The sequence below is a fragment of the Pteropus medius genome, unplaced genomic scaffold (genome assembly GCF_902729225.1).
Source record: "Pteropus medius unplaced genomic scaffold, Ma_sr-lr_union100, whole genome shotgun sequence".
Lineage (NCBI taxonomy): Eukaryota > Metazoa > Chordata > Mammalia > Chiroptera > Pteropodidae > Pteropus > Pteropus medius.
This window is the reverse complement of record NW_024345481.1, coordinates 4,528,765-4,542,101: the sequence shown is the minus strand read 5'-3', so window position 1 is coordinate 4,542,101 and position 13,337 is coordinate 4,528,765. Positions and strand designations below refer to the sequence as shown.

Here is a 13,337-nt window from a genome sequence, read left to right as displayed (position 1 = left end):
ATGGACAGGCCGCCTCTAACCACAGGCCCCTCCCTCAGGCCCCCGGAGTTGTTTATTCACACCGTACAGTTTTCAAATTGCTCATGTTTAATGTAGATAAAATGAAATGCATAGAGAGCTAAGCAATTATTTGATTGGTCAATATAGAAAAACGAGAATCTCCACTCTTGCCTTTCTTTTTTTTTTTTTAATTTTATTTTTATTATTAGTTTCAAGTATAAAGTACATTGGTCAGACATTTGTATAGTTTATGTAACGATCCGCCGATTGTTCTCTCTCTCCTCTGGCTCTCCACCCAGCCATTCCACTACTACGGACCTCATTCCCTGTGCCGTGCTCCCATCCCCGTGACCATCCATCCACCACTAATTTGTACTTCTTTAACCCTTCACCCCTACGCTTGCCTTTCTTAAACACTAAGAAATCAGCAGTTCACTTGAAAAGCTGCCCAACTCAGTTGACATAAAGAACAGTACAAAAGGGATGCTTTGCCTTGGTCAAAGATAGTCCAAGTGATTCCGTGTTTTCTCAATATACACTGTAAGTTTCTGGGAAATAATACAATTTTTATGGGAAGCAAAAGTTTAGGGAAGAAAAGCTCCAGTTGTAGCATGAAAGGAAAATTCTAGTTCAAACAGACTACACAAATCATCTTGGGCTCAATGTCCTCACATCTTAGAGCATGTGATTCCAAGACAGATTAGAATTTATATTCTGACACAAAACAGAATTCAGCTTGCCCATTTCCAAAAGAATACATCACAGTTCCAAAGCTTACAGTTTTTGTTTCATCTCTAATGTAAACCGAGACTCTCAAGATGTCTTCAGTTTTGCTTTTGAGTCTCTTGGGCTTTTTGGGGTTTTTTTTTGTTGTTTATTTCTTTTTTGTTTTTTTTTTTCACCTTTCAGGGATCATTTTTGCAGCTTTTGCTACAAGTAGGAGAAGGTGGAAATATTTAGCCTGTTAGAAAAGTAATACAGGATTTCTAGGGCAGCTGTTAGTGAATAATAAAAGAGAAACATCATGTATGTGGGACTTCTGTTATACAATGTAAAAATTATAATAGTTAATATAAGATAACAACATATTATATAATATACTATATTATGTAATATAAAATTACAGCTACAAATAAATTGTGAATTCATGAAAATAACTATGCTACAGGTTACCTCTTTAAATGAGGCTCATGATCCAGAAAAGGTATATGTAATTTGTAAATATATTTGTAAATAAAAATCATTAGTGGATTATTAGTGGATGGATGTGGAAAACAGTATTCCGCAGTATGTGACCAGGGAACAGGCTATCAGCGGGTCACTACACGTCTTTTCTCTCAATGCCATTTTTACGCAATTTTAGCTGAAATAAAGTTGGAGTGCGTTATCTCACACTCCATCTACACCTATCCTCTCTCTCTCTCCCTTTCTCTCTCTCTCTCTCTCTCTCTCTCTCTCTCTCTCTCTCTCTCTCTCAACCCTCACAGTTTATCACCAGGAGCAGTTTCTGTGTGGATCAGTCTGTGCCTCTGAATGAAACAAATGCTTGGCTGCTCTTATCCTGGCAAAATCTATTGCACAGTGAAGACATTCAACATATACAGAGAAATACACTTCATCACCAGAACACTCTAGCCTCTGAGTATAAAAGAATCACACTTGTATCCCAAACGTGACCCAGTCTCTCCCTGACGTTTCCTTTACGCCCAAGAAAATCCATGGGATCCGTCACTCGGGCGGCATCGTCCGGCAGCGATGCTGCATTCGTGCTAATCCTGGCTGACCGGCTGCCTCCTCAGACACATACCTGAAACTTTCCGCTTGGTCAGGGCGGCCCTGTACACTGGCTGGCTCCGCCCTCGCGAGTTCAAGGACTGCAGGGAGACCACGTACACTGACTCGGAGGCTGTGGGTCAAGGAGCAAGTGATGAGCCTCCGCGATTGGTTTTCCCAGGCATCCCTCTGCCCACGCGCGCCCTCCTCCCCCTCCCCCGCTTCCCACATCCTCTCCCTGGAGCATTCCTCCTCTTCAGGACAGCTAAAGATGACACCGAGCACTGCAGGAACTGTATTCAAGGACACTACGATGTTAGGAAGCGTGGAGGCGAATTTCACCTAGAATTCTCGAAAAATGGGTTTCTAGCTTATCACCATCAAAGAAAGATGAACGATGTTTAAAAAAGAAAAGAATGGCACATTTACCCACGTAATTCCCTCAATTTCTTTTTACTTCCAAAATAAAAAAGAGGGAGACCTCTGTTCTTATCTGTCATCAAAAAGAAGGGCGAGGGGGCTGGACCAGCCAGTGTGCCAGGTCAGCAGCCCAGGGGGGATGTGCGCCCTTCGAAATCAGAATCTAACCCACATCCTCGAAACGGAGGCTCTGAAGACATGCTAAGAGCAAATGGAAGAGTTTCAACGCATCCTTTATTTCTGGATTGTTCTTTCAGTTCTCCCCACTCCACCCCACCTCAAATTGTACATTGGACCCACTAGAATCTAACTTAACCTAAGCTCGAAAACTTTATTTTTCAAAAACGTCACAAGGATGAAACAAAACTTATATCTCTCGAGGACTATGGAATCGCAGATTCTGAGACCCAGGTGAAACCTTGCTTAGCCTCCAATTCGACCTTCTTATTTAACAAATAGACATAAAGCCATAAAAATGGACTGACTTGCCCCGAATCACACCGCTAAGGACTCATAATCTTCCCTGAATCCACGGTTGCTAACGCCTGGCTCCAGGCTCTACTGGTCAAGCTTCCTGCAGCGGCCTGAATCAATGCAAGGATACAAATGAGCGGTCCTCGAATTTCTAAGGCAGATACTTATGTCATCAGGTAAAACCTCAGTAAATCGACAAGAGGGGACACTAATGCCCTGAGGGAAACTTCTCGCGTCGGGAAGATAAACCTTTCATTTTTAGAACAGCATGTCCAAGGAGACTCGTGTTCAAACACCTCACAGAGAGACCCTGTTTATGTACATGTCTCTGGACTAATCAGATTTCCAGGGAAAGGGAGCCTATCTGACCACCTGCTCTCTCAACAGAGAGGGCAGGTGACACTCACGCTGTGACATGAGAAAATTATTTCGGCTAAGGCGCTCACATCTCTCTCTACCAGCCAATTTTGAAAGGAGAGGAGTCAAGTCTGTAACACTGGGACTCACAGCATCAAGCTCACCTTCCAAACGGACGGGCCCCTTCAGATCCGCTCACTCCTGGCGCTGCTGGCCATGGGGACACAACTAAAGCCAGCCTGGGAAAACGCCACTGTCCAGCCTCAGAACCCAGGAACACGGAGAAAAAATGGCGGCCCAACGTTTATCAAGAACCACCAAGAAATGCATGATTGCCCACAACTGACATTTTTACATATTCGCAACGGATCTCTTACAGTTGTTAGGTTCTTTTTATGCCCAGATTCTTGATTTGCTGAGCCCTCCAAACTAAACTGGGCCCGAGATGATGATGAAGGACAGGTTCTGTGCCACAGGAAACTGCACTGACAGCCCCCGTGGGTGGGTCAGGCCTCCTCGCTGTGTGACGTTCACGTCGGTGCTTCATTCAGTCCTGACAAAAGCCCGGCGAGGGAGTTGCCCACATGTCTCCTCTTCCCAGGTGAGGCAACAGGTGCAGAGGGGTGAGAAGACCCAGCCAAGGTCACGGGGGAAGTGGCAGGTCTGCGTGGCTCCAAACCCCAGGGTCTCAACACTGCAGGTGGTGAGGGACCAGAGCCCAGAGCTCACCAAGCACATGCTCCGGGGCCCAGGAAGTGCCTGACGGCCGGATACACCGCGGCCCACCTCTTTTTCATAGAAACAGAATAAAGAACACACCTTTTTCTATGCTCTCGATTACTGAATAAAGGGTGGGTATAAAATTTTCAGTTGACCCCAGCGTCACCAGCCCCGTGACACCGGTGATCCCAGCAACACCCCCGGTCCACCTCAAGTGCGTGACGCAGCAAAAACTCCGAGTGTCTGAACTTCTGAAGGTCCATCGTCACTTCCGAAGGACTTTGAACTTGAGCCTGCTTGTTCTGTATTTCCGCCCCGCTCCACCTTGGCAATTAGGGCCCTCTCTCCCTCTCCTCTCACCTTCCACGATCCCCTGCTCCCCGAGGGCCTCCCTCAAACCTCCCTTGACCCTCTGCTCACTCTGTTTATTGTCTCTCTGTGAGGGACTGCTAGGGTGGCACCTGACACTGAAGACACCCGATAAGACAGTTTAGTGAATGACTCGGACGGTGGGGTTTCAGCTGACAGGTCCTCACGCCCTCTTTTCTCCATGTTTATTTAATGTATGACCTTTCTCCACAGAACCACACTTTCAATGGCATCTCTGTTATAAATAAAATTAAAATCCTACGCCAGATAAAATATGGGGATGGGCCCACTCTGCCATCCCCTGGGAATCTGCTTCACACCATTGTCCCCGCTTTGATGGAGCGTTTCCAGGGAGACCTCCTCCCCCACGTGGTAACCTCTTAGATCCTTTGCCACGGCAAGTTCAATGCTTATTTGGTGAAAATTCAGAAGCCAACGCATTGTAGTGGAAGCCCAGGAGGCCTGTGCTATCCATTTGGGCTGGGACCAGAGCCTGCCCTGACCTCAGTTCCAACATTTGCTCAAGTTCAGGCAGAAGAAAAATAATTGCTTCTGCTATCCTCAGGTGAGCCAGGGGCTCAGCACTGACAAACTGAAAAGATAGGGGCAATCGAATGAAACACTTGTTGATGCCAAATGAACACTCAACAGGCTCTTCCAAGAGTCGTCAGCAGGTGGCTGATGGAACAGTGACTTCTGAGGCTATTTCAGGGAGGGACTCCAGCCTGGCCTGCCGCTCAGTGTCTCCACCAGGTCAGTGCCCACCACGCAGCCCAGGGAGCTGGCCTGGCGAGTCCCAAGGGACTCGGAGTGGCTCGTACAGGCTCCCGATGACTGCGTGGTCCCACCTTCCAGCAAAGTGTTCCCTCCTGCAGAACGCCTGGGTGCTGGGCCCGCCAGGCCTTCCTCCCGCCAGCAGACCTGCTTCCATCACCGCCCTCTCGCCTCGGGATGAGCTCCAAACCACTGTCAGGGCCGCCGCGGCCCCCGCAGGTCCAGCTCATGGGTGTCCCTCCCCCTCCTTCTATGTGCCTCCGCCTCGTCTCACCAGACTCGGTGCCCATTGTGTGCCCGCCCCTTGCCACGTCTGAGAGAAGACCCTACCTTTTACAGCTAAGGAGGTGCCCAAGGGGACCACTCTGCCTTCTCACTGGTGACTCCGCCCACGTCACACAGACCCTCAGCTGCCTGCCCTTCTCCGCTACCTGGCCTGGAGCCATTTCTCCTTCCATCTCCAGCCTGTCACTGTGCGCATTCCAGAAGCCAAGTGACGCCTGACTACTAGGCAAGTGAAGAGGCCACTCGATCCCACTGGAGTCTTCAGAAGAGCCCAATAAGTCACACCCTCTTCCTTGCCTCCAATTAGGAAAGGAAAGCAGAGCAAGCAGTGAAGGCCGACATACTTATTGCTGGTAGAAACTAAGTTGGAGAACATGGGAGCAGGTGCATTTCCTACTCCTGAACGCCAGGACTGGACAAGTTTGCCGCCCAGCAGCCCCGGGCCCTTGCGTGACTTAGGGCACAGAATTGCTAGCAGAATGTGTGCTCTCTGCAGCCCGGCACCCCCACCCTTAAGGAGGAGGTGACATGAAGGGGCTGAGCCACACTTACCCTCGCCACGTCTGAGAGAAGACCCTACCTTTGGCAGGGCCTCCTGCCAAAGTCAAGTAAACAAAGGGCGTGAGGGAGGGGGAGGAAAGCTGTCACCACACCAGGGACGTGCCAGGTGAGAGGGAGAAGCGTGGGCCCTCTTGGGGCATGGCCTACGTCCACTGCACAGGCCTGTCAAAGTCAGGCCTTGACCCGGATCAGACTGATGCGCGCGATCTCTCCCAGTCACGGCGAATGCTCACTCGGCCCTCCACGGCCCGTGCCTCCTTCACCGGATAAGGGTTTTGGAAAAAGGGAGGAAGGCAGGCTTTCCTCAGCTGCCACCACATTTCCTCTCCAGGGGACCCATGGTCCCGTGTCCTAGGATCTAAGACAAAGTTTAAAGACCATACGGTGACAGGAAAGCCACGATGGGAAAAGCATTGGTCCCAATGTCACGTCCAGAGCAATGGCCCAACTCAAAGAATCGGTGCCGTTTGGGCCAGGAAGCAGCCGATGGGCACTTGGAAGGTGGCGCTGTCCTGCCCCCTAAGAGAAGGTTGGAAGGGTGGAGGCATAGACGGAGGAGAGAACAGAGAGTACAATTTCGAACAACCGTAATATCTGGAAACCGAACGCTACAACTAAAATATAATGTTCTGTCAGGAACGAGCTTCTAAACACCGACATGATAACAAAGATCACCAATTACCGAGTGCCAGTGAACGTTAAACTCACCTAGCTTTTTAATTTCGTGCGTTCGCTCATCTCTCGTCAGTGGGACATAATTCATCTTCCGGCCACTTTCCCCGTAGCCCAGAAGAAAACCCCGTGATCTCCGTGGACTCTTGGCTCCAGACAGGCGTGGCGCCTTCCACGCGACGGACAGCCGGTCGTCTGAGGGCCGGACTCGGACACGCAGGGGCTTGTTTGGCACTTCCTTTTCTTAAAGAGGACACGACACAGAAACTATTAAACAGTAAACACTTAGAGCTCTCTGCCGAGTATGTCCAGTCTGTCCAAAGACTGAGCCACGACCACTATTAGCAGCGGGGCTTACAATACACACTTTGGTGACCAGTTCTGCTAAGAACATTTTTTCCCCCAAGGGCGTCGACACTGCATGCGTGTTCCTACCCACATTGCAGACCGAGAGGTCTCAAAAACTCAAAGTGAAAACATGCCATGTGTGAGCCTGCCAGCCAGAAATCTCGAACGCTTTACAGTGTTCTTTTTCATCTATTTCTTTTTGCCCCTTACGTCCAAAAGTATATATTCTCTGGTGAGAGCTAAAGGTCAGAGCAAAAATATGGCAAACACTCTTATGGGATATGTATAACTATCCTCCAGAAAGCCTTTCCACTGTAAGGCTGAAAAGATGGCCTTTCCTGGCCTTCACTGAGCTAAGTAGTAACTGATTCCTCGTTTCGATTCTGATTTTTCTTAACATGTCTGCGTCTGCCGCTCCACAAACTCTGACCCTGCTAACCCCGGTCTCTGTTGCTTCCTTCTTGCTAGATCAATCCATTTCAAGACATCCTCTCGCTAAACTGATCAATCTCAAGAAATGCTCTCAGAGCGATGCATTCTGGTGGTCAACACTTAGTGTTTCAAGTTTTGTTTTTACATCAATTAGAAGCTGATAAGTTTGGGAACTAGGGCTGTGGACCATGTGACAACTACACTGTCCGTTTCTGACAGTGAGCCACATCCTAGCTCTTATTGGGGGGTCCCATCAGGCTAGTGAGGGGCTCTGTGGTTATGTAAGCCAGTTACTTCCCGGCATTTTTCCTCTGCTATAGACTAATTCTATGAGACTGGAAAATCCCCAGCTAGGCTAAGACACAAAAATAAAAATCTAAGGTCATGAGTTAGTGTGAGTTTCAATGACACGGTAAACAGGCATTGGAGATGGTTATTCTGAACGGCCAGACAGCCGGTTCCAGTGTTCTGAATCGAAGCGAAAGGAACATCCATTTGTACATTAGCTGGAGTGACCTAACCATTCACCCAGCGCCTCATTCTTAAAAGCGACTAAGAATACCGCGTAATGGTTCTACGAATGTCTTCCCCGCTACGCAAAGTAATACTTAGCAAGATTTTTTGTTTTGTGCCCAATAGCGTAGCCAACAGACTAACTACGTGCAACTTCTCCTTGCACCTGGCGTCGTGACTGTGGCCACTTGCACTGGGGTTATGGTGAACTGATCTCAGTTTTGTTCCAGGTTATCAGGCGAGCTCTCGATTTCCAGGTCGGGCCTCGATAAAAATCAAGGACCACCAAGCAATTATGGAAATGGCAAATATGCTCATTTACATAGTTCAAGAGAAAATAATTTGCCACAAATGGTCAACACTACTAATCCAACTCATTAATGGCACAGCGCTAATTAAACATATGAGTGCCTATGTTAATCCTCTGAGTTGATGAGTCCTATGAGTTCCTGTATTATTCCTATAAGTTAATTAGTCTCATGAGTTTCCATTGGGGATCTTGCTTCATATTCAAAACAATGCGATGTCCAATGCTTCTAGAAAGATCCAGGCAGCCAAATCTTGTTAAATGTTAGAGTTATCCATGGGTGACTATGTCACAGAAGAGAACACATATTTCCTTCATCGGCCTGTGCCACTGGTGACTAGACCTTGAGCGGGGCTAGGAGAAGCATAGTTTTCAAAAAGTACTGGGGAAAAAAATACTGGGGAAAATATCTTGTGTAAACTATGCACGTGGAACAAAATCTAGACAAGAAGCGACGATCTCATTTATCAACACTTTTTTTTTTTAAGTTAGATTTTTGTTCATCAGAAAAAATACATAAAAAAGTTTAATTTTTCAGGAGTAGTGTTTGTGTCATTTTCAGATTTATGCAAAGATATGAAACAGACTTTAGATGATCCATGAGTTTGGGAACCATAGTTGAGAGAGAAAATTTTAGAGGAAGCAAAAAATTTTGCTTCATTCTCTTTCCATCTCCTAAGTCATTTTTTCCTTTGTGCGCCTCTGATACAAACTTTCACCACATTAAAAAAAAAAATTCGGTTTTCACAGAAGACCCTCTCATGAGCGCTGTCACATAGTATCCGTGGCTCTGAGGGTGAACTGGAGGTCGAGGTCTGGTTTCATGGCATAACGAGCTACAGGCCCGGGACAGGGCTATATCTAAAAAAATAAATCTATGAGGTGGAAATGATCTGTGCCAACAGTCCAGATGTTTGTTTTACGTTTGTGAAAAGCTCCTCCCTCCCCGGGAACCTCCCAGGGATGTGGGTTGAGGACTGTGTTGTTCCAGCTGCCGCAGGCCATTTGCACTGCTGGTTTTGGGGGGCAGGACTGGCAGGGTTACTAAGATGGCTGCCAAGGTCCGCTTCCCGAGGGGCAGCAGGAAACAAGACAGATGCCCACGGTGCTGTCATCAACGTGACCGGCCTCAGTGCCACCGCAGCTCTTGTTCTAAAGCCACTCTGACCCTCAACCATTGTTCCCCTCCACTGCAGAAAGGCACAGATTATTAGCACAGGAGTTCCGGGACTTCTCCAGCAACGTGGGCAAATGCGCTGCATGCGTGCGCACACACACACACACACACACACGCGCGCGCGCGCACACACACACGGAGTCAGCTAAAAAATAAATTATGGGATAGGAACGGCGTTCTCTGCCCTGTGATCCCGCTCCAGTCCTGGGGCCCTCCCGGCCATGCATCCTGCGGTGGAACATGGCCCTGGAGAGTTCACTGTCACCACCGGGCCTTGGGGACTGCTACAGGTCTCTGCCCCAGTCTCCCCTGACATTCAACAGTAAAAGACTGAAAAAAACAGTCATAAGGAAAAAGACCTTTGGAATTTCCTCAAGTGACAGGGTCCCTGAGGACGGGGGAGGGGTGTGAGGTTCCAAGGACAAAGAGCTCAGCTCCCGGTGGCATGAACTTTTGCCTGACCCATGCCAGGTCCACCGAGCATCCGCCACACCACCCAGAGGCAGGGATGGTGGCTGCTCCCCCTCCCCCGCCCCCAGATTGCTGCAGCTGCCACCCCGGGCTCTGCCTGCTGCCTAACCACTGCACACCAGGCCCGCTGAGCAAGCTGCAGGAGCGGGCGGGAGCCAGCCCTTACAGCCTGCCACACTGCCCGTTTCACAGACAGCCTCTGGCCTAAGCTCTCACGTGCTTAATTTTTATTATCCTTAAACAGCTCCCAGGTAAGCAGGAGAGATGTCATAATCCCCATGAGAAAAGTGAGGTTCAAAGAGGTGAAGCAGCTGACCCATGGCCAGACAGCTGCTGAGTGCCAAGCAGGGGCAGAAATGGAAGCACACAGATGCTAAGTTCTGTCCTCGTCTCTCTGGGCCCCTTCCACTTATGCTCACCCCTCACCCCACGTGCCATCCCCCCAGCCACCTAATGCTTCTGCTGATGAATGTGAAGCAGGGGTTCTGAGCTGCACAGGCTCCCCTCAGAGTGTGAGCATAACTCTTTGCACAGAGGGCGTGTGTGTGTGTGTGCGTGCATGCGTGCGTGTGTGTATTTTTTTTCTTAAATGGACCAGACAGTATACTCAGCAGGTAGCAAACGAACAAGAGATGGCCTTTCGTCAAACACTGGAGAACTGTTCTCAGACTTCACGGAAGCCAGTGACCCTAAAAACCAGAGTGAGCTGAGAACGCCATCCCTCCAAACACAGCCCTCTATCTTTCAATTTTTGGGTTTAGAAATGCCAACCACCATTGCTTTTTCAAGTTTTTTAAAAATTTCCCTTTTTACCATTCTGGGTTATATATACCATCAAACATCTTTTATAGACCTTTTATAGATTATCTGGTAATCTGCTTTTCTGATGTGCACACTAAGAAAAACTATCCATATGGTTCAAATTCGCTGCAATAAAAAATGTTTAGTGTTTCTCTAAGCCACTGGGGAGAGCCTTGCAGAAGCCTTCTGAAAATTTCCTAATAAATTCCTGTAAGTCTTTTATCTTGAAAACAGGAAGTCGCAACTGCTGACAGAAATCACGGTCACATCCACCGGGGCCGAGTTATTTTAAACTTGGCAGGACACGCTCTCTCCACTGCTCTTGGTACATCATCAGGTGGATAATACTTAGAATAGGTTGATAACGCTCATTGCACGCCATCCACGTGGCGGGTCAGCTGAGTGACACCATTACCGTCTGGATTAAAGCAGACTTCATGATTTGCATCATCGGTTACACAGAATGGCCAATGCTCTGAAATCGCACGGAATCGAAATCCGTTCTTTTCACTAAGAAGAAAGGTCCAACATGCAACACGATTTATACTCCGAGGCTGGTTACACGTGGTGGCTTCTGAATTGGGTCTCCACGGGCTCTCGAATCAGGACTAAATCTATTATTCACCAGTTATGTGGCTTTGAGCCTCTCGCTGGTCCTCACCTGCAAAGGGATGTGCAGCGTACCGGGTTTTGTAATGTGACTCATGTAAAACACCCCGTCCCGCACCCGTTATGTATGAGGCACATTGGGACGGCTCGCTGCGTTTGTGGTCGTGATAAACACGGAATCCCTCAGCAGAGTCACTGAGCGGGTGGGCGGCTCCCTCTGGAACGTGAGCTGAGAGTGCATCACAGATTCTACCACAATGCCTTGCACACGGGGGACACGAAACACACGTTTTAAAGAACCAGACAAGAGCGAAAGAGACAGACTTATTGTCAAACACTCTTTGCATTGAAAACCTTCTCAAATAAGAGGCTGTCTCTATCCAGGTGGCTTCTGCGCACCATACGCTGAAAGCACCTCTCATCGTCCTTGTCAACACCTAACAGGTAGCAATCACTCTGAGCAAGTCCCAAAGGAGGACGTGGCTGCTATTTCTCTGGCCGGGTCTCAGCCAGCAGGACGTTCTCACGGTCCCGCAGGACATAAGGGCTGCTCAGTCTACAGCTTTGAAGAGCAAGTGGTGTGTCCCACGGACTGACCCCACCGCACTGACCTCCAGGCTTCGCAAACACGGCCCTTCTCTTCGCCCCTGTGGCCTGTAAGAGCAGGCGTGTGTGCTCACTTGCCTTCGGCCCGTACATCCTCTGCTCCAGGCAGACCTTTAGACCTTACTCTAAAGTCTCTCTCGAATGCCACACCTTCCTCTCCAATAAACGCCCCAATACTTTTAACTATTTACTGAGTTTTCGTGTGATATTTTAACCATAGGGAGAAAAGGAATCTCCTTTCTTGATTTTGGAATGGTATCTGGGTCAGAGTGTCACCAATCTTCATAAAATTTATTGGATCTCTACTACCAGGTATAAGGCATTTGACAAACATCCTCACAGTAACCCAATGACACCCCATTTACAGACAAAGAAAGCGAAGTTCAGGAAGGTTAAGGGAGAATTTGGAGCCAGAGAGCGGTGGCTGCTAAGCCAGAACCGGAACCGGGCCTGTCGGGTCTGCAGCCCTGGTTCTCTCCACTTCACTTTTGCTTGGAAGCTCACACTAGTTACGCAGCCGGTGTCACCGTCACCACATCGTAGCATGAACATGAGCCTGCTCTGGGGGAAGGTGCCTCCCGGACAAAGGATCTGGCCTGCAGCACCCGGAGTCACTGTCCAAGACTTCTGTGTCACCAGTCACCCACTGACAGATGTCAGCTGAGTTCCCAAGGGCCCAGTTGCTGTTCAGGCGAAGCAGGTCCGTTTGTCCCACTGGTCACACGCTGCCCCTGACGTGTACACGTGTCTCAGCGCTCCGAGGAAAGGCCGCTGAGAGAGAGCCGAGCACCTGGTCAGCTGCACCCGAGCCTGGCTGCCTGGCTCATCCTGGGACGCGGCCAGGGCACCGAGGAGAGAAGCCGTGATGGGCACACATCGCGCCACCCCTCGAAGATGCCAGAGCAGCACCCCGAAGCCATCGCCCGGAGTCATGAAATCATTGCTGCTTTCTCAGGAGTTGGGAGGAGATGGTCTTAAAAGATAGAAGAAAGAGAAGGAGGAAAAGGAAGGAAGGAAGGAAGGAAGGAAGAAGGAAGTTAGCAAGGAAGGGAAGGAAGGAAGGAAGGAAGGAAGAAGGAAGGGAAGGAAGGAAGGAAGGAAGGAAGGAAGGAAGGGAAAAAAGAAACTTGGACACCCCCCAAGCTTATCAGTGCCAATTACTAACAATGTTATGGATTGCGGAAGCCTTTATAAAGCCTTTCAAATTAACTTTTAAAACAAACATACAAATGTAAGTGGCTTTAGTTCAAGACTCTGCTGCCCAGTGGACCTGTCCAGTACTTCATGGACTTTTTTTTCTGCTTTCTAGGATCACGAGGGGAAGAAGTCCATATTGTCACCAGATGGGAAAGTCACGGGGAATCCTATTGGACGTGAAGAATAGACTGGGACGGTGTGGCCAGGCGCCAACCCCACAGGCTGGTGTGAGGCTGCCGGCATTTGTGCCCCAAAGTACGGTTCTCAAAATCCAGTAGGGCCACCTCAGAAACAAAGCAAATATTTCAAACCATCCTGGGACCACTCGATTTCAGTCGTTTTGTTTATTTGTTCCACAAAAACGCTGAATTGCTTTATCACTTAACAGGGCTCCTCAAATTTTCCACCAAAACTTATCTCACAGTGAAGAAAATGTATTCAATCTCCAGGTGCCTGGAGCATGGTAGTCAG

At 48.8% G+C, this 13,337-nt stretch overlaps 1 protein-coding gene across 1 annotated transcript in view; it reads right to left on the bottom strand.

Annotated features, from left to right (window-relative positions):
- FNDC1 (fibronectin type III domain containing 1) overlaps window positions 1-13,337 on the bottom strand; it is a 91,044-nt gene that overhangs the window by 45,148 nt on the left and 32,559 nt on the right. The window contains 2 exon segments of the mRNA XM_039873919.1: window positions 1,808-1,906; window positions 6,442-6,648. Coding sequence (XP_039729853.1) covers window positions 1,808-1,906; window positions 6,442-6,648 — 306 coding nt within the window.